General features: G+C 45.6%; 1 protein-coding gene across 1 annotated transcript; it reads left to right on the top strand.

The window, feature by feature from the left end:
• Positions 1–40: 40 nt before the first annotated feature.
• Positions 41–26,582, top strand: LOC119449770 (ragulator complex protein LAMTOR1). The gene is made up of 5 exons (XM_037713029.2): positions 41–175; positions 554–621; positions 1,093–1,185; positions 12,193–12,385; positions 26,400–26,582. The coding sequence occupies exons 1-5, from the start codon at positions 134–136 to the stop codon at positions 26,493–26,495; spliced, it is 492 nt and encodes a 163-aa protein (XP_037568957.1). The 5' UTR covers positions 41–133; the 3' UTR covers positions 26,496–26,582.
• Positions 26,583–27,057: the final 475 nt, after the last annotated feature.

The raw sequence follows: 27,057 nt of genomic DNA, 5'->3' as shown, positions 1-27,057 counted from the left end.
TTCAGTATTTGTCAACCGATTTCTCAAGTGCGACCCTGTTGTCATATGACTGTGCGTGGGGTGAAAGATGCTTGGTGTGGTGTAAAGTTTGTTTACTGTGTGCTGTGCGCTCTTCTGATCCAACTTTTCACCAATGGGCTGCTGCTTCAGCTGCAACGAAGACAAGCGCTCACAGGTAGAGGTGACTTGTTGCTGGACGAAGTGACTGTGCTGCCGACCGTGCCAATAACGCTCGTCCTGTCACGAGAGGTGACATAGGCTGCCTCTGATCGCAGGCCGCTCCGAAACACCGGCACGCTCCACTCACGTTTCCGATATTGAAATTTTGTACCAGAGCAACTGCGGAAAGGCCGTGGTTAGCTTCACGGAGTTTCAGTGGTGCCTAGTGTCATCTGCCTTGTATGCGCAGTTTGTTGATGTGAAGGTAACGCCCACTACCGTGACAGGAAGAGCGATCGCGCTAATTAGTATTTTTATCTACGAGTTCTCGAACCATCCTGCGTACTGGTTGTGTAAGTCTGTCCTCACATTTGATTTCTGTTTGCTGTCACAGGATGAACCCAGCGAGAACTCTCGACTGCTAGCAAACCCGGTAGGCAATGCATCACAGCACTCTTTCCAGTAAGTGTCGGGACATTTGAAAACATGACGCGCTCCCTGCCCTCTCTGTTTTCTCGTGTAGTCGTCAAGTAGATAAGCTAGAAATGGAAAGCGCGATATGGCCTATGTTGGGCAGCTATTCAGGCGTCAAAAGATTGCTGGGGGACAAGAGGCAAGGAATAAAAGAAAACACACAGGCACGTTGATTTTTGTTGGTATAGCGCTTGCATTATTTGTGACGCGTATTTCTTATAATTTAAATCGCCGGTTAATATCGGTTGACAATTGTCTCCACAGAGAGACATACAATGACGTAAAGCTATGTGCTGTGTGTTCTAAAGTGTTCTCCTGGCCTTTTGCGCAGCATTATTATGGTCAATGACTACGTATGTGTCGTAGAAAGTTAGTGATGCAACCTTGTAAGCTTTACTGAAACGTGTATGACTGTTCCATGTAACCCGGCTTATTGTATGAATTGCATATCTTGTGCAGTGACAGTTATGGCGGCATGCAAAGTGGTTCAGCACATCTTGCCAAAGGGGACGACCAGAATGCTCTCAACAGGATCATTCACCAGACGGCGGCGTGAGCAAATTTATCCTTTATACAGCTTGCTCTTTTATCCCCAAATGCATGCACAGCACGGTAAATAATCCATTGCTCACACACACACACACACACGCAAGAAGATCACATTTCGGCCGAACCCATCTCGCGAATACAGTTGACCGTAATGCTCTATCGAATCAATATAGAGATACATTGCATTTCAAATGTCGAAACAAGTTATGTATGAGGTGTGTACTGCAGCGGAACTCAACTTTTGACCTTCCCTAAGAATGCTCGGTGCCATCAAGCACAGCCGCCTCAAATACTGCACGTGACCTCCAAAATGCATGGCACGGCAGTGCATGCGAATGCCGAGAAACACGTCATGTAGCAGCCAGGCTCCTCTCTCGTGCTTCTTTCTGGGCATGCTGCGCCACCTAGTGGCGCTGCCGAGAAGTCCATGCATAGCCTCCTAGACGAGAAGCGTGGCGCGCAGGCGCCTGTGAACGCTGGGAATTGTTTCTGCGCTTGCCACAGACTCAGTGGCACGTACTTAGTGCCACTGAGTCTGTGCATTCATGATGCAAATCGCTGAAGGGTTGGCGTGAAAGGCATTCTTTGAAAAGCGGTGCATACCCAGTGCATTTGTTGCTCAGCCTACAAAGGCGTTGGGTTGCTGTCCTTGAGGAACCCTTGTGACATGGGTTCTATTCCTCTCAGTAATGGAGAAATTTAAAGGACCTTTTTTGTGATCCAAGTTGGCATCAAAGAGCTTCATTGAAGAACAGCAGAGACCGAGTGGCACATACCCAGTGCTCTAAGTTGGCGTCTAAGTGTTTCTTCGAACAGTGGCACCTACCCAGTCCCGCATATTACAGTGATTCATGTTGGCGTGAGTGAGTGAGTGAGTGAACTTTATTGGGTCCACAATAGACGCGAGTAAACTCGACGTCACCTGGCGTGAAAAAGGTTCGTTGAGAAACGGCATGCACAATGCCTCGTACTCAGTGACCCAAGTTGGTCCGATGGTTGGTTTCAAACCCTGTTACCTCAGCACTGCAGCCTGATGCGTTACCCCTTTGACCATGAACTACCCAGTGACCGAGGTAGGTGGGAAAACAGTTACTACATCGATAGAAACATAGATAGATACAAACATATAATGATAAATAGATAGATACCCCTCGGAAAGTATGTGAAGTACCCCAAGATTGCTAACGCATTAAAAGAATATTCAAGTGCTATGGCGATTTTCATTAATGTTGTATTAGGGCACATGACACATGTGTTGTTGCTTTGCTGGTGTCAGTGACAGCCACCTGTTTTATTACCAAAGAAAGCAAGGCATGCATATTGCAAATACACCTCACTTCTGGGCTCATAGGCTCAACTCGGAAAGCAGGCTATCATGTTACTAGGCAGAAACTGAAAAGTGGTGACTTGAGATTTTAGGCCTCGTATACAGTCCACACGCTTTTTAAAGAAGTACCAACACAAAATTTATGTTGATATCCCTTTTCTTAATCAGGCGCGGATCCAGGGGGAATGTCCGGATGTCCTGACCCCCCCCCCCCCTCAGATTTCTGTGTCGCCCCCTCGCTGATAGGGGGATGGCCCTGTCACAAAAAATATGGCCACCAGCATTCTTCAAAATTATTTTTCGTGAGTACCAGTGGTATCAGCCATTTAGAAGTAAAGGTAGCTCGCTCACAAGCTTAGTTGTACTCCGTAGGGGTGTGGTGTCGCGAAGTTGCCGTAGTTAATTTTTCTCATGAACACCTTGGACTCCTGGCGCCGGCCGTGCCATACTCGTCCCAGTCGGTGACGTCGAATAAACGAGGGGACGTCCCTTTTGCCAAGCACGCCGATGTCCGCGCGAGCACCTTCGCGCCTGATCAACTTAGTTCCGCATTAGGGTGTCACCGGTTGCCTCATTTGCTGTCATCGGTTCTGCGACCAACCTGCTTTATGAAAGAGATCTCTCGCTGAAGTGTTCATATATAAATAATAACAACTAAGAGCTAAACTAAGAACTACGCATAGGCAACTTTTTTTTTTTAACTGTAGCACTCATTGTGATCACAGTTTACACGTTGACAACATCTAATAGAAGCATATAGTACCGTTCGTAAGCTACAAGTTTTTCATTGTAACTTCGCAGTTTTATTGCCGTACATTAGGCATAGTAGGGTCAAAGCCACTGGATCCGTTTATCTGAGTGGGCGTTCTCGCGGAGCGGGGCGATGCCTCGAGCAGCGGCTGCGAAGTGGGGGAGCGGGACGTCAGCGGTCAACGCCAGCGCGCGGGCCTAGGATGGCATCGCGTGGTTAGAGAAACAGGAGCAGATGCGCGCCTTGTGTAAAAGGATGAGATCGCGTGGGAAACAAAACATGAAGGCGCTGGCTCACGCTCTCGGCTACTACGCCACATTGTTCTTCTTGTAGGTGGCGTCGTGAGTCTTCATACGCGGTTGATTTCCTTCAATGATTTCCCTAAAGGAAATCATTGATCATTACAGACTAGCCAGGGCTAGATATCCAGCAGCTCATTGCTCATTAAACAAGTGGCAATCAGTGGCTTGGCGGCTAATACAAACCAATACTTTCCCCAACCCCACTGCCTTCAGTCACTATCACCCAGACGTATACACAGACATATGTAAACCTTGTAACAACCGATCAGATCTTCAACACATAATCTGGGCATGCCCAAAGAAACAATATAACAATAACTGTTCGAAACCACAACAACCCAGTTTAATAATAAGAAATGAGGAGCAATGGGAGACCGTGCTGCTCAGCTTGGACCCGGATGTTCAAGCAAGAGTAGTCCAAATGGCTGAAGACGCCGCCGCGGCTCAGGAGCTGCCGGCCGCCGTCTAAAGGGGGGACGGGGGAGGCTTCTAGTCATTACCCCCTCCTCTAACCACATTTTGGGCAAAATAAAGTTATTTCTCTCTCTCTCTCTCTCATACGCGGTGATTCGCATATCGTAAACAACCAGCGTAGTGGTTGCCGCGTTGGAGCGGAGCGTTACGCCCGTATTCAAGAGCGTTCTTCAAGTCAACACAACACCTCGACTCAAGAGAGAAGATAGCACCGCCATCCCTCCACAGAAGTGGTCATTGAACTTCATGATCATTCACGGGAATTCTTCAGAATTGTCACGTCTTTATCACTCGAGAGGCGGCGCTGTGCTCAAGAAGGTGGAACATACCGATCTTTCAAGCAAGAAATTGCCAAAGAAAATATCTACGATAATTCTAGGGCAAGCTCTTTGTTGTTTGAAGCCAGGACGGGAGTATTGCGGACTAAGATGTACCGAGTCAAGTACCAAGGTATAGACACGTTGTGCTGTGCGTGTGGAGAAGAAGAGGAAACGGCTGAACACCTCATACATTTCTGTAAAGGGCTTAACCCTACAGTGCAAGGCAACGGGGCTGATTTTTTCAAAGCATTGGGGTTTAGGGACAGTGAAGGCAAAATAGACTTTAAGCGGGTAGAAATAACCAAACAGAGGTTATCTGATTGGTGGATAAAATCAAGGCAGGGGTGAAATTTCACCCACCACAAAGTACAAATTATGTTAATAGTCATGGCTAGGTGGCGTATGCCACCACCCGATTTAAAGGGTTCAGCCTCATCCATCCATCCATCCATCCATCCATCCATCCATCCATGGAGTGGAGGAAGAGCTTCGAGTCGGAGGGCTGTTTGAGAATAGGGAAGTTAGTCCTCCAAAGCAAACGAAGGTGTCTCAGCCGATCACAAAGAATCTTCTTAAGGAAATCAAGGTGTCCCAACAGAACTCCAAAGACGGACCCGTGCTTACGCATTTATAACGAACCTGCGATAGATAATCCCAAATTTTATTTTAAGAAACAATACAGGCTAGATATACCGGGTGTTCAAAATTAAGCTTTATGGGTTTTTTTTAAATTAGGCACTGGGAGGCACGTGAAGACCACCTGCGCAAATAAGTTGTGTGGCCAGGGGGACACAAAGTGAGATAATTATTGCTGTCAGCAGCCGAATTAACTAAAATTGAATAATAAACTTTTTATTGACTGCAGTAAGTGTATGTTTGTATTCAAAAGTTAGAGGCAGTCGTGTTTCTACAGTTTCACTTGGAAGAATTCTTCTAGCATGTCTATGCTCCGAGATATCCAACTCCAAATTTTAATTGTCATTCGCATGATTACGCATGCAAGAGAGTGAGGATCGGCGCAAAGCTCCTCCCTGATGTGACGCGGCTGTTGAGTGTGGCGTTTAGTCTGACAAAGTGGCGGAGGCATTAGCAAAGATAATAACTGCCCCATTCCCCTCAGGGCTGGCGAAAAAAAAATCGAAGAACCCGTAACCGCTGTCGTAACACGCGACAGCGCAGCCTGTAAAGATGGTGGCAGCTGCCATGCCGAGATAATGGCACGAGCGGAGAAGCCGGAGGGCAGTGCGCGTGCGTAATGGTGACTAGACGACCGGGCATGGTCCTTGTTTGGGCTACGCAAATCAAGTGACTGCTGATTTCCAAGTATTGTAAGTTTTATTGAAATCAAAAGCAACAACTGCACCATCAACAGCAGAAACCTTTTTAGCTATGCTAACGAATATTTCATACTGCCGCTTTAACATTGGTGTTGTCATGCACAAATCTCATGACAACACTTCACCCATCAAGATGTCAATGCCCTAAAAATGTTCAAAATGCCTCCCTTCCCCAGCAACGCAAAGCATAAACCGCTCTCGCGTCGAGTCGATAACTCTGCGCAGTACAATTGAAATTTGGAGTCTGATATCTCGGAGCACGAACCCGCAAGAATAATTCTTCCGACTGATACTGTGTATAAACACGACTGCCTCTAAGTTTTCAATACAAACATACCCACTTACTGCAGTCGGCAAAAAAATAATTATTCAATTTTAGTTAATTGGGCTGCTCACAGCGATAATTATCATCTCACTTTGTGCCCCCCCTGGCCACATAACTTATTTGCACAGGTGGTCTTCGCGTGCCTCCCAGTGCCTAATTTTAAGAAAACCGTAAAGCTTAGTTTTGAACAACCTGTATTATCAGGCACAGCCGCCAAGCACATGGCTGTATTGGGTAACGTCCTTTTCCTATAAGCTCGGAGAAACCGATACCAGGCTTCTCTATAGGGCTTCTTCCTCTTTCTGGGGTTTAACGTGCCAAAAGCAGTTCTGATTATGAGGCACGCCGTAGTGGAAGACTCCAGATTAATTTTGACCACCTGGGGTTCTTTAATGTGCACTATAACGCAAGCACACTGGCGTTTTTGCATTTCGCCTCTATCGAAATGTGGCCGCCGCGGCCGGGATTCGATCGCGCGATCTCGTGCTCAGCAGCGCCTGAGCTGACTGAGCCACCACGGCGGGCTACAGGTGTTGCTCTAGCCGTATAAAAGGCGGGTTTATCGTGAGCAGAAACGGTGAATTTCGGTAAATGATAAAGGCTACCATCATCATCGTCATCATTGACAGAAGCTGACCCCCCCCCCCTCAGAAGAAACCTGGATCCGCCCCTATTCTTAATGCATAGCTGTTGATCCAGTAATTACGGTATGAAGCCTCGATTCATCAAGAGTGCAACAAATACATACATCACCTTTTAATGTGGCTTGTCTAAAGTGTAAATCAAGTTTAGCATGGCATCGGGCGCGAGCCTGGTGGCTGGATATAGCACAGAAACTACCTTCCGCAGTAGCCCAGCGGCTATGGCGTTGTGCTGCCGAGCTTGAGGTCATGGGTTTGATCCTGGCCGTGGCGACAGCATTTAAATGTTAGCAAATGCAAAAATGCCAATTTACTTAAATTTAGGTGCATGTTAAAGCACTCCAGGTGGTCAAAATTAATCTGGAGTTCCCCACTACGGCATGCTTCATAATCATATCATGGTTTTGGCATGTGAAACCCCATAATTTAATTTTAAATCGCAGAAATTGGAGGTAGTGGTTACGTGGCATCACACACCAATTAGCATGGCCTTGCCACTGAAAGACGAGTCCATTTAGCACACAACAAGGTAAGAAGGGGAAGAGCATTAGAAGAACCTCGGCGTTCACTGGGAAGAACGAACAACCAGGCTTAACTCGTGTTGAATGTGAATAGGCGCAAAATGAAGAGGGGCAGAAGGGTAGTTTTTTTAGCAGTATGCAGCCAGCTTTTGGTGGCACAGTCATTGTGTGGCTTACAGCCACTTATTCGGGTGACTGATGTGCACATGAGTGGTTCCTGTGTGATCACCACTTCTGGTTTCCTTGATCATATACATATGTCTCTTGCTTCATGTCCAAAGCTACCCTGCACTTGGCATGCATGTTGAACTGGTCGCATGAAAAGGTGATAAAATTAATTATATGTTGCTTTCTCAAGAAATTGAGGCTTCATACTGTAATGGCAGAGTCTACAACTACTTGGAAAGTAAGAAAGAAAAGATCAATAAAAGGTTCTCGTGTCGGGACTCCTCTAAGAACAAGTAAGGCCATGACTTGAAGGTACTGACAGCTGACCTAGACATTCAAAGAGATTGCAGTACATGCGAAGAAAAGTGAGGCTTTACTGTGGTGGAAACAAATGTTGTCCTTAAAGGGACACTAAAGAGAAGCACTAATTAAGTTTTAAATGATAAAGTAGTCTTTCAAAGCTCTATTATTGCTAATCGCTCAGTAATAGGTTGATTATTGGAAGAGGAAATGTTATTAGGAAGAGAAAAGTTCTATTTCAAAAAGATTGTGCCGGAACCCCAGCGCCATTACATCAGTGTGACAGCAGTGATCTTATTGTATTTTTTATAGTTAGCCATTGGTGGCTCACTCACTGAATATGTCTTGCAATCTCACCGGCTATAATTAGATTGAAATATGTACTGTAAAGTAATTAATTAAACATCATTAATGTAATTATGTTATTTATTCAATTAAGCATTTTCATTTCTCATAAAATTAATGGGCGCCTCACCATGTAATTTAGCTAAAGGGTTAGAATTGTGCTGTCTGCCACAGGCAATTTATAAAAATTTTGTGCAGCTAAAAAAACACCTGGTAATAATGTTTTCAACTGAAAACGTAATTGTTTTTCGCTGTCATTTGCATGCACTTTTTGTCATCTGAATATGTGTACCAGAAAGTGGTGTTCCCTTTGTTTAGGCAAACAGTAAAGCATGTTTACTGTCTGCCCTGTGATACGTCCTACCAATGCCCAGTGTCCTCTGCTGAGGGCTTAAGCCAGCACATTTCCTATATGCTTCCTTCCCTTTCTCTTTTCCATGTAGCACAAGGATTATTCTTTCCATACACTTCTCTTGCACATGCTTTTGAAACTCCTGTCAGTGTAGTGTTACCCACCTGCCGCTAAAAAGTGATAACAGAAAAATGGGTCAGAAATGAAACACATGTACTAATTCAAAATTCATGTACTAAAGTGAACGGGAAGAACTTGCTCGTCTGCTCGTAGGGTGAAGCATTGACTGCGATGACAAGGTTTGGCGTTCTAACGATATGTGGAGTATATACTGTCCTAACAGTATGATACAAGGGATATACTGACAATATGTGGGGTAAACATGTAGGGGCTATGCAACATGAGACAATCTGATGCTGTGCAGCAGTAACAGTGCCCTGGCAGCTGCAAGGCATCTCACAACAAGGGCGTGATGAGCGCCACCAGCAGCATTGCAGAGTCGCGCTTGTGTGGTGCATGAGATGAGACCGGCAGAAAACTTTCAGTGTTTGTCAGTCCCCAATGAAAATATATTAGATAGCTTTAGCTTGACATTTAGTGTCTGTTATGCTCAGACAAGTGTATGCACACAGCTGCTCAGCACGAATGCTAGTGTGGTGTGCACTGGCTCCACTGCCAAGCCGGTTGGACATAGTGTGACGATGCGCCCAAGGCCCGATGTGGGGATCAGTCGCTCCCACAGGTACTAAACCACTGGGGGCATGCCCCCACACTCAAATCTGTTCCAACCGCCCCCACCACCCGAGAGGCTAGCGACTCCTTTGACTAGTTAAAGGGCACCTTCTTCCTTCAACAAACGAAACAAAATGTTCGAGTAGCGTCTGACTTCTGAGACTCTCTTTGCCGGTGCTTTTTCTGTGTCAAGAGCGCTGTCTGGTTTTGTCTGGTTCAATGTATCTTCCATCCTGAAGTGGTTCTCGAGGAGGGAAGGCTGGTGCTCTATTCTGCAGCCCTTGCAGGAGCACGTCTCAATGTCACGACTTTAGGATGCCTCTCGTTCTCCCCCTTTTTCCTTGCCCCTATCCAAGCCCATGAAAAGCGAGAAGATAACAAAGATCAGTGTAAGCCTGTCCCTAGAAAAGCACTACTTAGATTGTTAACCGATCGCTCGTGAATCTTGAAATGTGCGTTTTCTTCTGGTTTGGCCCAAACTGCCTTGGTTCCGCAACACGGAATGACCGTAGTGAAAATTGGAAATCGAGAAGCTTGTTACGAACTCGTTAGTCATGTCACCTTTCAATTATTCGTAAATTAACCCACAATCTGTGGATTTTCCAAACAGTGCCTGACATTAGAATTAACTGCACATTAAATAAATCACGCTTTTTGTGTTTTATTAATAAAGTCTTCTTTCATAAAAAGCAGTTAAATATATATATATATATACACACACACACACACACACACACATAGAGAGAGAGACAGAGATGAACTACACAATGCAATATGAGCCTCCAGACATCGCCCCTACACATCAGATATACTTCCAGAGCTCCTGGATGCGCCGCCCCCTTGGCTTTGGCATTTTTGCAGCCGAATGCTCTGCACGTCCCTCGAAGACCTTTTAACCCTCTGCTTGCATGCACTGTCAATAGTGTGACAGCACGGTAGTGGTGTGGACGTGCCTTGAATGTCCGTATGATTGCTATCGCAATAAAACCTCTGTGCATTACCACAGAAGTCATTGTGGCTGCCTTTTTCATGGTATATTTAGATGCTGAAGCCACAGCCATGTCACTTAACAATAATTGCATTTTATGCAGTGAGAACCACATTGAGATCCGTGCCACTTCAAGTCATTCATCGTAGAACTCGTACAAATGTAACCCACCCATTTGAGGTATCAATAAATAAATTAAATAAGTTCGTTTACAGTGGGCCACGTTTTTGCAGTGTATGCTGTCTCTATGGATCTCGGGAGTGTTGCGAATCCAGTTCACAGAAAAAATTTTGCACTTTCCACAGTAATTACAGCAGGTCTCTTGCCACCTTTGATAAGACTCTTCTTGTACTACAAAACATTGCTCCTAATAGTGTTGTGGGGTGAACTGCTGTGGGGTGAGAAGTGGTGCGAGATGAGCGAGGTTGGCTATTTTATTGGTGATTTCAGAATGAAGAAGCGTACGTACAAACATAATGAGAAAAGAAGACATAGCGCATATCTGCTGTTTTCTTAATTTACCCACTTGTTATTGTGATAGCAAGTATATGTGCAATCAAGGTGCACTCGGGTTGTCAATGTCTCCATGCTGTCTCAAGTGCGATGGTGCATGCACGGCCCGCTCGCCAAGCGTTGAAGGTCATCTTATTTGCCATGGGTGCGAGGATGAGCATGTGAGTGCGACAGCAGAGGCAAGCAGCTAAGTCAAGGAAGCTGGCACCTTGATGCACGCTGTCTTCATGTGTTTCCATGACGCGCGGCACAGTAACGTTGTAAAAGGAGTGGCAGCTCAGAACATTTGCTTTGGGACATGCACACTCACCGCACTACCAGGGCTCATCACACCAGCACTGTGACTGCAAGCACTTGCACTCATTAAGTGAACTGGGTTCATGTGTGTGTCTTTGGCTGTGCTGCACCACCCAACTTTAGTTCATGAACGAATGTTTACTGTAATTTATGCTGCCATTTAGGGACAGGAAAAGAGCGATGTGGATCAGAGAGCAAACGGGCATAGCGGATATTCTAGTTGACATTAAGAGAAAGAAATGAAGCTGGGCAGGCCATGTAATGCGTAGTGTAGAGCGTAGTGTAGATAACCTGTGGACATTTAGTTACAGAGTGGGTGCCAAGAGACTGGAAGCGCAGTTGAGGATGGCAGAAAACTAGATGGGGTGATGAAATTAGGAAATTTGCAGGTGGAAATTGTAATCGGCTAGTGCAAGACAGGGGTAATTGGAGATCGCAAGGAGAGGCCTTTGTCCTGCAGTGGACATAAAATTAGGCTGATGATGAATGATGCTGCATATAAAAACGTGAGCCTTATTTTGTGTATTATAATACCTTGCTGTTGCCATCAGTGCATTGCCCTTAAGTGAAACTGCAACTTTCTTTTTCCTTCATTTTAAAATCAGATTTCAAGAAATTGTGCGAGGTGTTGTAGAATTAGTGGAAAGACCACAGAGGTGGCTTAGATGTCTACTTTATCTTTTTGGTGATGTCATCTTGACATTCACATCATTAATGTCAAAAGAGCACTAGTGGAAGACTTCCAAAACAAGAGAGAGGTTCACAGGAAGGTTCACTTGAAGTGATTAACGGGTAGAACAAGGAATGCCGCCGAAGCCTACCTTTCAACAAGGGTACTTGTCTTCATCAGGGGGCTTGTTTACGCAGTTAAGCTTTTTATGACCTGCCTTGGTGATTATTCAAGCATTATAAAGCATTTTACTGTACTATAGTTTCCATTAGAAAGTAGCGGAATATCCCAGACCTAGTTCGAGACACATAATCATTATTATTTTTATTTCATGCTTCAAAGCAGATCTTTTTACCCAATGTATGCATAACAAAATCTCTGTACATTCATATGACATTTGCGCACTTTCTGTAGCACTGCACTTATGTATTGGTAAGTCTGTGAAGCGAAAGGCTAACATTGAAACTGCAACCACACTCCTAGGCTTTAGTCCGCCTTTAATGCTTTCTGTTACATGTCCAACTTGCATTCCCATCTCCCAGTGCTAGCACTATTGAAAACTATGAACTGAAATGATGTTCATTACACATCACAGCAGAATCGCCTTGTGGTAGCTGCGTATTTTATTTTGATTTATCCACTTGCAGGAACGTGATCGACGTCTCTGCCCTGGACTCTCAGCTGGAGCAGCACGAGTATCTTAATCGGGGCCGACAGTACGCACAACGTGTATCGGTGCTAGCACTGCCTGCAGTCGGGCTTCCGTGCTTGCTTGGGGGCAACAGTGCTCCTCAAGAGGTTCTCTGTCGTCCTCCTTTGGCACCGCTGCAGTTGCAGAAGGTATACTCTCTTTAGAGCAGGGCAGTGGCGCTTTTTGTAATTTTTACTTCCACAGTTGGACGTTGTTATAGCACTTAGATCTGACACAAGAACACCTTCGTTATACATTTGGTATTCGTTGTGTGCATGCTGATGTTGCTGGCAAAATATCTCGATTGAGTTTATGTGGAAGAGACGCAGATGCGATGCCTCCAGCTGGCCAGCAAAGGGGTTCCTGTTGATTTTGAATGAATGCTAGCAGCTTGCTGTGTCAATACATGGCACGTGAATAATGCTAAACCACATGTGCTCACACACGAACAGCAGGTTGGCTTGCCACCTGCGACCAGCTGTGGCCAGCCAAGCCATGTCACTGGCCAAAGCATGCATATTTATTCTAGAATGTGGTGTTTCAACTTGCTCTTGCTTAGTCTGACATTTTCCATACCAGAATGCGTACTCAGAGCTGCAAGCAAACAAATTGTTTCGCTCTTACCGATATTGTCTTGTATGTTGCATTTTAGTTTTTGTTATAGTAGTACAATATTCATTGACGTGAGGCGTGGCCAACCAAATTTTTTGTTTACTTGGGATCCGATAATTTGTCATATTATGGCTTGACTGTATTGGCTATACCTTGGAGGCCTTTGTCAAGGAATTTCACATGAGGGATCAACAGCTCTGCTTGCAAGTCGTTTGATGGTTTCTCTGGAAACTGTGGGACATCAACAAAATGATACTGGCATTCTTGTGTCTACCGTAAAATTCCGAGCAAGCGCCCCCCCCCCCCCCCCCTCAAGCAAGTCGAAATTACCGGTAAAGTTAGGGGGGGGGGGGCACTATCCCGGATCGGCACCAAAATTCAAGATGGCAACGACGAAATTTTTCCGACAAAAAAAAAAGCGCTGTGGGAATGGCATTAAAATTTTATTGAATATGAACTTTATTAAGCCAAAGATTTGCTAGTGGTGTTTATCACTCTCAAAACTACAGAAAGAGCGCATCGACACTGCACCAATGCGTCGCCGCGACCGGCGAATCGAACATGGTTATGCAGGGGGTGAGGGCTCTTTTGTGACATTTACGCATCACTACAGCCATCACTCTGAAAGGATTGTGCAAAGACCCCGTGCAAAAGCACTTCACACTTTATGTTGTCTTTTATTCATGTCTTGCACCTCACATGATATGATCACAGGCCAAGTGCAATATTATTTCACTTTGGCTAATTTGGTTATAAATGAGTAGTATATATAGTGCTATTGAAGCAATCTTGGCTAAGCCTCAGGGCTGGTAATTGTCTCATTTTCTTGTTAACAACCTTTAAATAGTACCTAAGCAGACGACACGTGCACCTGGTGGCCAGTGGATAAGGTGCAAATCCCAGTACGTTGCTTCCGAGATTTCCAGCGATCCGCAAATGCCTCCTAATCTGGGGGGTCATGCAGAGGTGTCACACTTTTCAACATTATAGGTCCTACGTCATTTTCGGCAAGCAGTAATAGCAACACGTAAATAACAGCCAGTATTGGTGTTGGTATTCAGAAATTATGATTTTTTAGTTTTTTGTGATGCATCCTTTGTATTCCAAACACGAAATTTAGCACTGAGGCTTCTCTGTATCTGCACTATCTGAAACTAGGCCATTTATGCGATCCCAAATTTTGTTGCAATTGACCTTTAAAGTGAAAATGACAGTTGCCAAGATTTGTGTTCAGGAATTGCAAAAAATGTGCTGTAACTTCGAGAAATAGGTTGGTGCTATCATGGCTATCATTGCAGTAGTCAAAGGTGCATTGTTGAGATAATGTGAAAATAAGGACATGACAAAACAGAGAGCTGAGATGATTAGTCAGCTTGTTCAATGTGTTCATCATCATCATCAGCCTATATTTATGTCCACTGCAGGACGAAGGCCTCTCCCTGCGATCTCCAATTACCCCTGTCTTGCGCTGGCGTATTCCAACTTGTGCCTGCGACTTTCCTAACTTCATCATCCAACCTGGTTTTCTGCCGTCCTCGACTGCGCTTCCCTTCTCTTGGTATCCATTCTGTAACCCTAATGGTCCACCGGTTATCCATCCTACACATTACATGGCCTGCCCAGCTCCATTTCTTCCGCTTAATGTCAACTAGAATATCGTCTATCCCCGTTTGTTCTCCGATCCACACCGCTCTCTTCCTGTCTCTTAAAGTTACTCCTAAGATTTTTCGTTCCATCGCTATTTGTGCGGTCCTTAACTTGTTCTCGAGCTTCTTTGTTAACCTCCAAGTTTCAGCCCCATATGTTAGGTTCAATGTGTTGCTTAGTGCCAATATGATGAAGCACTTGAAAACTGTTGAGACAGAAGCAATGGTTCATTCCACTGAGCACAGAATGAGGTGGTTTCGCTAGACAGTGAGATAAGCACTTGGCGTCCTGCGGCCAATCTCTTTGCACAACAGATTAGCGGTATTCCTGGAGTCGCAAGGCCCAGTGACCAGGGCAAGCGATTGGGTGTTTGAGTGGCAAAAGCCAGCAGAGTTTGTGGCTGTCACAATGATGAAAGGTCTGCCATAAAGATAGGGAGTGAAGTTTATCAACTGCTGATAAGAAACCAAGATAAGTGCTCTTGGTGAAAGATTAGTTGCTCTCTGTGGTTGAAAGAAGGCAGATGTCATATACACTTGGTACAATTCAGGCATCATTTGAGTTGCCTCAGAACAGCTACTGTGCTGTGGCTACTGATGTCAGTGCAGATGTCCACGAGGGTAGAAACATGCACATATGTGCCAGAATGGATATCAAAATCAACTGTCTAATGAGTGTAGATAAGGCACCTGCCGTCGTTGCTTAGTGGCTATGGTGTTGAGCTGCTAAGCACGAGGTCGCGGAACATTTCGATGGGGGCGAAATGCAAGAACACCCGTGTACTTAGGTTTAGGTGCACATTAAAGAACCCCAGATGGTCCATATTATTCCAGAGTCCCCACTATGGCGTACCTCATAATCAGATTGTGGTTTTGGCACGTAAAACCCCATAATTAAAGTGTAGTGAAGCATAAGCGCGTTGTAGATATGGCATAAGGTTAAGACATCGTAAAAGTTGCAGACATCACTTGCGGATAACTGGTGAAGGTGAGAAAACAATGTTATTGAAGCAGTACAAGCATGGGGACCACTTGGGGCTGCCCAAAAAACAAAAACAAAGTACAGTGCATTTTGAAGGTTACCAGTGCATTGCAAACTAAATGACATTATCGTAAATGGTTGGGGAGTAACGCATTGCCATGTGTTATCCTTTTTAATGATGACCCTGTGAAGAACCCAAGAACTAGTTGTTTGTGCTTTGGTGTTTGGCTGCCAGCACTCCACCTGATTTGTGAGGTACTTAAAAACATAGCTTCCGATCAACATCGTCAAAATAGGGCCCCTGGAACATATTTTGATCATGGTAAGAAAACGATGCCGATATGTTATCAAGGCTTTTGTGAACATGTCAGCCAAATATTATTGCACTGCATGCAGCAACAAATCTACATTCTCGTGTCAAAAGTAGTAAAAAAACGCTTGCTCTCGCCTCCGCAATGTCGTCATGCAGCGTCATTGCAAGCTGATGGACCCACAACAGCACTTGGCTGATTTCGTGATCACTAGAACATTCTCAGTAATGCAATTATTGCTCATTTGAATTAAATGAGAAATATATATATATTGTTACAGGTAACTCTCCGTGAAAAGAGGGTTTATTCGGACGCAACCGACGGTCTTGGGCGCCAGCCGAGGTTCTGCTATCGCTAGGAGAATGTCTTCTTCTTCTGCCCCCCTCGAACTCCGTGTCCCACTACTGCTTGTGGCACATACCCAAATCATACAAGGCTTTCGCGCTTGTAACACATCCCCCCACGTAGACGAAGCCCACCGGGCAAGTCAAACAGCATCTCGAGTGGTGCAGGGCTTCAAGCGGGCAACATGAGTCACTTCAGTCTTTGAAGACCGTCGACCATTTGAAAGGAGACGTGCTATGCGGTATGTCAATTCGCTTATACGATCTAACACAACGTAAGGTCCAACATAGTGCGCCAGTAGTTTTTCGCACAACCCACGTTTTCTGGTAGGCGTCCACATCCACACTAAGTCACCGGGATCATATGTGACGTGTCGGTGTCGGCGGTCGTAACGTGCCTTCGAGCGATCTTGTGAAGCAAGAGTGCGCAAATAAGCAAGGCGGCGGGCTTCTTCTGCACGACAGATTGTCTCCGATATGCAGGCATCATCGTGGTTCAGAAATGGGAAGATCGTATCGAGGGTATAACGTGGCGGCCGAGCGTAAAGAAGAAAGAAGGGGCTGTAGCCGGTAGTTTCGTGCTGGGCGGTGTTAAATGCATAAGTTACGAAAGGTAGAACGCTGTCCCAGTTCTTATGATCCGTCGACACGTACATGGACAACATGTTCGTGAGAGTTCTGTTGGTGCGTTCCGTAAGGCCGTTTGTTTGTGGATGGTACGGCGTAGAGTGTCGAAAACTTGAACAACACAGGCGAAGCATCTCTTCAACCACATCTGCAGTAAACTGGCGCCCGCGATCGCTAATAACGACTTTAGGAGGCCCGTGTCGAAGGATGATAAAACGTAGTAAGAAAACGCACACGTCGGCTGCAGTAGCCGATGGTATTGCGGCCGTCTCACAGTAGCGTGTCAGGTGGTCAGTGCACACTACGATCCAACGATTTCCACTGGAGGACCGTGGAAATGGGCCGAGAAGGTCGATCCCGACTTGCTCGAATGGAGTCCTTGGGGGTGGCACAGGGTGTAATCTACCAGGAGGAGGACTTGTGGGACGTTTGCGACGTTGACATTCGTTGCAGCTAGACACGTACTGTTGCGTCGTCTGACGCATATTAGGCCAGTAAAATCGTTCTTGAAGACGGCAAAGCGTTCTAGCTGCTCCCAAATGACCGGAGGTTGGTTCGTCATGCATAGCCCGCAAGATGGAAGTGCGTAGACTTTTCGGGACCACCAGGAGATATCGTGAGCCTGTGGGAGAATAGTTCTTCTTGTACAGAAGCCCATCACGTGTGCAATAACGATTGGCTGCTGATTTCTGTTTGGCAGCAAGCAGTTTTAAAGTGTCGTCGTTTTGCTGCTCAGTCTTAAAGGTATTGAGATCAGGAAATGCTGGCTCCAAGGCTACGATGTAGTGGTCAAAGTTGTCCGCGTCACAGTCCGTCGTGGGAAGCGGTAGCCGCGACAGGCAGTCGGCGTCGGAGTGCCGTCGACCGCTTTTATAGGAAACGGTGAAGTCGTACTCCTGTAGACGGAGTGTCCAACGTGCAAGCCTACCAGATGGATCGCGCAGATTGACGAGCCAGCACAGCGAGTGATGGTCTGTGACGATGGTGAAAGGGCGTCCGTACAAGTATGACCGAAAGCGCTGTACTGCGAAAATCACCGCGAGACATTCTTGTTCTGTGACGGTGTAATTGCGCTCGGGCTTGCTCAGAGAGCGACTGGCGTACGCTACGACGTGTTCTTTGGTGTCGAAGCGTTGAATAAGAACTGCGCCGACACCAATACCGCTAGCATCCGTGTGCAGTTCAGTGGGAGCCAAGGGATCGAAGTGTTTGAGAACTGGATGGGACGTCAAACGGAACTTCAATTCACGAAAAGCACACGCACATTCTGGGGTCCAGTCAAATTGAACGCCTTTCTGAAGCAGACACGTCAATGGATGCGCGATGTGAGCAAATCCGGGAATAAACCGACGGAAGTATGAGCACAGGCCCAAGAAGCTTCGTAGCTCTTTTACTGAGCGAGGTTGCTGAAAGGCTTCGACCGCAGCAGTTTTTGCTGGATCAGGTCTTATGCCCTCTTTGTCCACTAGGTGGCCTAGAACTAGTGTTTGGCGTTCTCCAAAGCGACATTTCTTGGAGTTTAGTACCAAGCGTGCTTTGCCTAGGCACTCTAGTACAAGATTGAGGCGAGCGTTGTGTTCACTAAACGTGCGTCCGAAAATCACGACATCATCCAAATAACACATGCAATCATACAAGGCTTTCGCGCTTGTAACAATATATATGCGCGATCTCAAAAAGACACAAAAACTGTTTCATCTTTGCACTGCCGGTCTATACACGACAGTTGCACATTGCTGCATTTGCTGCGCGTGGCTTCTGAGATGAAAAGCATACCCACCGTGGTTGCTTACTGGCTATGGCATTGCACTGCTCAAATCGCGGCCGTGGCGGCTGCATTTCGGTAGAGGAAATGCAGAAACACCCGTGTACCATGCATTGGGGGCACGTTAAAGAAAGAGGAAATGCAGAAACACCCGTGTACCATGCATTGGGGGCACGTTAAAGAACCCCAGGTGGTCAAAATTGATCCGGAGTCCCCCACTACAGCGTGCCTCATAATCAGATCATAGTTTTGGCACATAAAACCCCACTTTCAGATTTTTAAAATTTTAAGAAAAAGTGTAGCGTGGATACTGCAGCCGGCACGAGCCATCTTGCTGCAGAGACTTTCAACCTTTGGGCAGCAGGGTATTGCTCCCATATAACCCCTTGCCGTCTCCGCTGTGTATCTTCAGCGCACTACTAGAAATGAAACGAGAGAAAGCCACTCACTGGTCCAATAACTTCACTTGTGCTTGAAGGATTGGAAAAATTTTTACACCAGGAGATGCGATGTAATTTAGCAGTGATGTCATTCTATGATTAGTTGAAGTGTTTCAGGGTTCCTTTATTATTCTATCTTTCTTCGTCTTCCTTCCTCTTCGCCGAACATCTAGTACTCTTGTTCTGAAGTAGCAACTTCCATTTCGACACAGTAAATGGAAACATGTAGTCCTAGTCACGTGCCGACCACAGCAGCCTTAAAGGGGTCCTGAATCACACCTTGGGTTTGGGGAAAAAACAGTCCACGGATATCATATGCTGCTGTGAACCTCTCAACGCCAAACTTTCCAGTCGTGCGCGGCATGTGCAGCTCGCAAGCAGAGCACAAGGTCACCTTTTTTTTTTCAAACGCTCTCTTTTCAACAGAAGCCTGCTCCTCACTCTTTCCTGGATGCTTTATTTCGTAATATAGTAGATTCCCATACGCGGATGCTACTGGCCAATAGCTAACATCAATCAAGAAGAATTCTTCCTACTGTTACTGTGTATATTTATTGACGCTGTTTAATAAACAGGCTAAAGTAAGTGAAAATCTGCTTTCAAATTTTGATAAGAATTAAGTACTTCCGGAAGAAGCTGACTATCGTCTGCTCTCGTTAAGTCGTGGTCGCCCACATAGGAACTAAACTTTGGCCACCCTGCTTATCGATGTCATAGCTGGCGGCTCTCGCTAATTTCAACTAATTTGGAACACTCAACTAGCCTCGAACCACACGAAACTTAGTCAGGCCACACGCACGCTTGCCAGTGTGCGCTCACTCCTGGCCACTCCTGGTTAGACGCCTTGGCAGACTTCACTTCGTATTGAGCTATTGATAGCGCTTCAAAATGCGCAAGTTGTACGTGGCTACTATCCGTCGGTCAAGCTGGTGCAGGCCAAAGCCAGTTCACGCCATGTAGCACGGCCAGACGAGCATATGAGTGCAAGCGTGCACTCAAGTCCTGTGGTGCACAGAGGAAACACTGCGCATATGCACTACAGTTGCATGTAACTGCGGTCTGTTACGTAGCGTAGATACCGCAGCCGCCACGGGGTGCTGTGACAAGTTTGCTGTCTGAGCGCACTGCGGCTCGCTGAGCACAACTGTGTTTGGCCACATTTGCACATCATAGGGGCCAAAATTGGATGTAGTGGCATCTACGTGAACATCCAAAATCAAATTTGAACTGCGCGCCAAGGTGACGTTCAGTAGGCGAGTGTTCTAAGCTTGCCCAGCTCCACCGTAGCCTTCACAGTGCAAGGCATTGAAGAAGGAACGGGAGCACAATGAATGGGATCATACGCAACCTTTGATTGCCAATAACTCAGCATTCTGCTGAATGCATTGGAGTACTTCTTGCAGCGAAGTATTTCTGAAATAGTCTATTTTAACGTCAAGTGCATTTCTCCACTTCAATAAAAAGTGGTTCAGGGCCTCTTTAAGAGTGCCACTTCCCCAAACGTGACTATTTGTTTGTCTTCATGATCAAAAAGGAGCTTATATCTTTCAGTAGTACGCTGTGGTATAGCATACCTGCCAACTCTCCCGAATTTTGCTCACATCTCCCAATTGTACGGACGTGACCTCAAATCTCCCGAAAAGTTGTCGCCACAGCACAGCGGGGTTTTTTTTTTTCGTTCTGCTTTCTTTTTTATGCTCTATCGCTATACCCATATTACGCCTTGTAATATAACCATGCCAGAAAGCAGCGCGGGAGCAGTTAGTCAACACCATGAATGCAAGCAACCGACGGGCGCTGCCATATGGGATTTTCCAGATTGGCTCGTCTCTTTCTGGCTCACGCGTTCTTATCAATCCAGTCGTTAATCGATCGTGAGTGCGCTACGCTTTTGGCTTTGTCAGGTTGTCGAGTGAAGTGCGGAATGCCAAACTGCACTTTGTTTCCCTGAGTTTAGTTAGAGCGATAGATGGCGCTTTCATACGCCAAGAATAAGTACTTGCAAGTATTTATAATATCATATAATACTGACTTTCCATGCTTTATCCCTTTGCAGAGAGGTGACAAGTACAGTGTAGACCACTTATAACGTAACTGCTTATAGTGCAGGACCGGATATAATACGGTCTTTTCAGACTCCCGTTAATTTTCCCATAGCACTCTATGTATACGTGTATCGCTTATATCGCAGTTGCGGGACACGAAATACAGGGGACAGTGCAGCTGCCTGGAAGTTCGGCAGTCAACCTAGACAGCAAACGCTCCCCTCAAGCCACAAATACCGTATTTACTCGAATCTAACGTGCACTTTTTTTCCTATAAGACAGGTCCAAAAATTGCTTGCACGTTAGAATCGAGTACGACCCTAAATCTGCGTTACCATATAGCCGTCGGCATTTCAAAATGCCCACCTCGCACACGCGTCGAGCCTAGCTACTCTCGAGCCTAGCTACCGTTGCTTCCTCCATGTACTTACACGTGCTTAGGCAATAGTCTACCGTCTGTCTTCATGTTCTCTGCGTCTGCTCTATCAGCATGAAGTACCGAGTTCATCATGATGCTGCATTTAAAAGAAAAGTGATCATGTGTGCGGGCACAGACGGAAATCGGGCCGCTTCATGGGCGTTCGGAGAATCCAAAACTTGCGTTCGGGACTGGCACAAACGGAAGGAAAGGATTTTCGCCAGTAAAGCAATGCGGAACGGTTTCAGTGGACCGAAGCAGGACGTAATCTGCGACGATCCACTTGGGCGATACGATTGCCTTGGCCCTATCTTGAAAGGAATCTGCTACGGGAAAAGTCCGCCGTGCGCCGTGTTTTCGCCGCTTATAGGTCGCGTTGAAGTGAGAGGCATGATAGCACGAAGGTAAATTCGCTCGCCGCGCTTCGTCACTCAAGCGCTTTGACAGTTCGTTTCCGCAGTCAACGAGCGAGATGTGTTCATGTGTGCACGCGTGACACCATGCTTGTTAATTCATTTACTAAGCGAATACGGAACCTAGAGCACGGTGACAGCAACGGCATAAATGCGCCTGGAGTGTCCATTATCGCAATAAAATATTTGTTTTGGTTATAGTGCGGTACCGCTTATAGTGCGGATATTCGCGACTCCAGCGACTTACGTTATAAGCGGTCTACACTGTATGTACTCTCCACCACGTGCACCGTTTCGCACGGTGGCAAATTTTCTTTTGACCCCCCTCTCCCCCTTGCGCGGTGATCTCCCGAATTTTCATGTTGCTAAGTTAGCAGATATGGTATAGGAAAAGGAGCCCTGCCAGTGGTCAGGCGTCATCTGGACAGTTGATATTTAGCAGCAGGTGTAGGCCATTGTTGCGAACAGCCCTTGAAAGCATGTTGAAAATAAGTACCAGTCCTCTCTGATGAATTTGCCTCAAGACACACAAATGGCTAGAGCTTTTACTACCATTTTGCCTTCAGTGTGGTCGCGGGATCAAATCCAGGTCCACGGTGGCCGCATTTCAATGGGGGCGAAATGCAAGAACGCCCATGTACCATGCGTTGAGTGCACATTAAGGAACCCCAAGTGGTCAAAATTCATCTGGAGTCTCCCACTATAACATGCTTCATAATTAGATTGTGGTTTTGAACTCATAAATCCCCAAAATTAAACTTAACCCTGAGTATAACCCTTAGCTGCAGCTATGTACTATGCCAGGGGCATCGCTAAGAAAGGCTTGGCGCAGTTGGGGTGTCGCTGAGGCAGAGACAAGAGACTAACAAAGAGTCATACAATGTTAAATACTTGTTGAAGGCTGCTGCTTTGAAAGCAGTGGCAAACATGAATATGTGCTATTTGATCTGTGCATGCAACCCTTTTCGAATCTACTGTGCAGTTTTGAGACTCTAAACCCTATAATTTAATTTTGATATTTTTGAATACCCTTTTTGAAGCAACAGTCAGTCACTTTTTGAGACTGAAGGTAGCACTATAGAAAACAGCAGTGAAGGGAACAATATAAGAAATTTAGAACAAATTCTATATTGGTGGTATTTCTGAATTCGTGATTGTGTTCTCAAGTATTTCGTGCACCCGGTATATGTCTGTTAGTGAATCAAACTGGCATTGCAAGTGTCAATCTGATGGGTCATGACGGTTGTTTATCCTCATGGGCAGGCTTCAAATCAAGCAAGAGAGAAAATGATGAAAATACAAAACTGTAGATGGCCACTAAAGGGAGAGAGCATCCAGTACCACCCAAAATTGCAGTAGCTGGCATAGCAACAGCAGTGTTGTAGCTCCTCACAAATTATTTCAGGCTTGAACCCTAGATGAAAACTAGAGTGAAAAGTATTTTGGCCCATATAGTTTCCTCTGCTGATCACTAAATACCTGCCATACTCTTTTAGTGGCTATAGCTTTGTGCTGCAGAGCTTGAGATTGAGGTGCACATTAATTAAAGGGGCCCTGAACTACCCCTCGGGCTTGGTGAAATAACATAGTCCGCGGGTAGCACACGCTGCTGTGAGCATCTCAGCCAAGTTTTGCTGTCATACGCAGTGCGTGGAGCTTGCAAGCCAAGTCACCTTTCTCTAAAACACTCTCATTTCAAAAGACGCCATGATCCTCACTCTTTTCTGTGTGCTTTATTCTTGTGTGCGTAATAAAGCACATTCCCATACGCAGCAGCTATTGGTCGCTGCGGTCGGCTGCACCGCGGCCGGCTGCACCGCGGCCACCGCGAGCTGCAGCCACGAGTCCACTGGCTAAGCGCACTGCAGCTCGCTGAGGACAACCGCGTTTGGCTTACGTTTAGTGCATCGTAGGCACCAAAATCGGAAGTCCAAAATGAAATTTGGACTGCATGCCACGCTGACATTTCGAAGGCGAAGCATTGTGGCCACGCCCCACCTCACCGTAGCCTTCGCAGTGCAAGGAGTTGAAGGAGGGAGGGGAGCACAACGGAGGCCGTGTTTGATTGCCAATAACTCCGCTTCTGCTGAACGCATTGAAGTACTTTTTGCGGCAAAGTATTTCTGAAATAGCCTATTTTCACTTCGAATGTCTTTCTCCACTTTGATAAAAAGTGGTTCAGGGCCCCTTTAATCCAGAGGCCCCCATTGCAGTGTGCCTCATAATCATATCGTGCTTTTGGCATGTAAAGCCCCAGAAACTCAGCTTTTGAATTTTTTTATCGCTCTGAATCGGCATTGTAGCACTGCCGCTCTGCAGAAGTGGTCGCTGCACTTCAATGGCGTTCCATGGCAATTACTGAGCAAACATTCTTTAACTGTGCGCTGTCAGTGCAAGCTGAAACACAATCCCCACTACGGCGTGCCTCATAATCAGATGGTGGTTCTGGCACGTAAAACCCCATAATTTAGAGTGAAGCGCTCATCGAAGGAGCTAACGTGCATCATTTGAAATAAATTCAACCGTGTTGAGGTAGGCCAAATAAATTGCTTCGCCTAAATCAAGACAACAGATTCGTATGCTGCCTAAGGCAAGGCATACTTATTTAACGACTACGAAAACTAATGTGATGAAGTGATCTCATACATTTGATCATTCAGCACTGGTTTGCCTGCAAAAGAACCTTGGTTCTCCAAAAACAGAATCATGTGGGACTATATCTACTTGCATCGGTCTTTCTCATTGTAGCCTGCCGTAACTGTTGTTTGTTTGTAGCATTTGAAAAGAATGAATATTCAACAACTTCGAATAGTAAGTTCTCGAATTGAATACAAATATAATAGCAAAGACTATTCAATCCTTATTTGAAACTTTAAATATTCACACACTCTTAAGTAAATCATATTTCTATATCAGTCACAGAAAATTGATGTGGACTCATCACTGGGGAGTGATCATGTCTATTTGACATGTTTACATGCTGCATGTCCTTGCAACAATTTATGTCTTGTCATCGTTAAGTGCACTCTGCTTTTCATGGTAAATTAGTTCTTTAGTTGCCAATAAAAGAGCCACGCAACACATTTTAAGAAAGGTGCAGAATATTCTGTTATGAAAAGGTACCTCATGAAATTTCTCCAACAAAACAGTGATAAGTTTGCCTTGTCTGAAAAGAGTTATTTGTAACAAAACACCGCCACTACCACACCCTGGTGGCACCACCTTCTTTTTTCCATTCCTGCTGCACTCGCTGTGCTGCCATGTCTTGGCCAAACACTGCCCACCATGCTCTACTCGTCATCTCACTGAGCTTGATTACCACAACTTTAAAATTGGACAGTATAATGAAGAGCCTTGTTACCTGATATTGGAGTCCATGATTGGTGCAATGGATGTCATTCTTCACCATCCTACAATGACTACCTATCTGTGATAACACACGAGCACGTACCACAGTGTACGCAAGTACCCCACACAGGCTGAGTGACTGTTGCCACTCCTCTTCAAAGAGGGTGCCATTCATGATCAGTCATCATGATTTGACTTTCTGTGGCTAGACGGGCAAATTTAGTGACACTTTGAGTGAGTGAACTAGTGTCGCTCAGAGACTGTCAGATGGAAAGGTTCAGTGACAGTTGCTGTGAAGTGCACTTGCCAGCGAGTGTGTCCGAGAAACTGGCTTTGCTGTGTTGAAGTGTGTAGCCTTGATAGCGATGTGTTAAGAATAAATAAATGTTCACAGCAGAGTTGGCATTAATCCTGAGACTACTTTTTTGTCATTTCGAATGTTATGAGCATCTATGTAACATCAGTGAAGCCAAAAAAAAGCTTGAAACATTCATTTTTGGCGAATTCCGCCATTTTAACCCTGTGGATTTTGGATATGTTCCTTGCTTGTGTTGGCTCAAAACAGACGTGTTAATGAGATTACAGTATTTCTAACTTTGATGGAGGAGGTTCTTGTACATGAGCATTTCAAAAAAAAAAAAAAATAATGCATCAGGCGTTTCTAAAACTAAAAATTCAGAGAATCTTATTATGTAACTCCTATGGTTTCATAGGTCATCATTGTCATCGATCCCAAATGACACTTCGTTTTGCCATCTAGCACTACACCGCCGTAATGACACTCGGCAAGGCACTCGCTCGAAATGTCAAAATTTGCTTGTCTGACTTGGGTGTTACTTTCTCGACACGCAGTAATGCACATGGCTGTGATAAGCTTGAATTAAAGGAAACTGCACTTTAACTCAAGCAGCTTGTAGATGCCACGAAAGCATAGGGCTGAAGTGTTTAATATTATTTATTAAATTAGAAGTACAAATAATCTGAGTTTGCATTATTGTGAGACTGTTGTGCTTTATCATATGGTAAACCAGCACATATTAATTTGGACAGAAGACTCGGGACAGACTAGCACTCAACTGCATCTTCTTGTGAGTAATAACACGCCGGCTTACCATAGTGCTGAACCAACTTGGCCGCAACTACAGTTTACTACACCAGCTGTGATGTTATCCTCTGTAATCACCTTGTTCATGCTTTTGCACCTTGTTGCAGATGGATGCCCTGATGGAGAAAGTCCAACAGGTACTAGCCGACGTACAAGTTGAGCACAAGGAGGACCTGGTAGTCCAACTCTGCAGTCCGCCGTAGCCATGTCAAGCGCGGGGTACCTCCTCTAGCCTGCTTGAACTGTATTCTTGTACATATGCTGCCATAAAATGCCTTCAGATACGTGGTCATTAGTGTCCTCTATCATCCAATGAAGGGGTGGAATTCCTGCTCCATTTGCGGCATTCTGCTACATTTTCCTGCGCCACCCTGCTCCATCGCACGCCAATTGCACCAGAAATAAAACCCTGTGCCGCACAGCGCCATGCAGGATGTTTTACTACAAATAAGGGCACTTGGGCTAGTTTCGGTTTCAGCTACTAGGCAACCTCGTCTTCTGTCTGGCTAGCTCAATTTATTCTGGCTACGACTTGGCTGTAGCCATTCTTTGTTTTTTTTTTCCAAACGCAGTGGTTGGTGAAGTTGGCGGCGACTATCATTGTGCGCCTGTAGAGTTGCACTCCAGCGCCGGCAAGCTTAAGGACTGAAAAATGGCCAAAAGTAAATACTATTCTCCTGGCATTTTCTTTAACCGCAACTAAGCGTGCAGTCGCGAAAGTGTGCGAGTGCACCAGCTAGCGTATAGCCAGCTATGTGGCATCGG

Source organism: Dermacentor silvarum, chromosome 4, assembly GCF_013339745.2.
Source record: "Dermacentor silvarum isolate Dsil-2018 chromosome 4, BIME_Dsil_1.4, whole genome shotgun sequence".
NCBI classification, from domain to species: Eukaryota; Metazoa; Arthropoda; class Arachnida; order Ixodida; family Ixodidae; genus Dermacentor; species Dermacentor silvarum.
The sequence above is the reverse complement of the archived record's forward strand: the minus strand, read 5'-3'. Positions and strand labels throughout refer to the sequence as shown.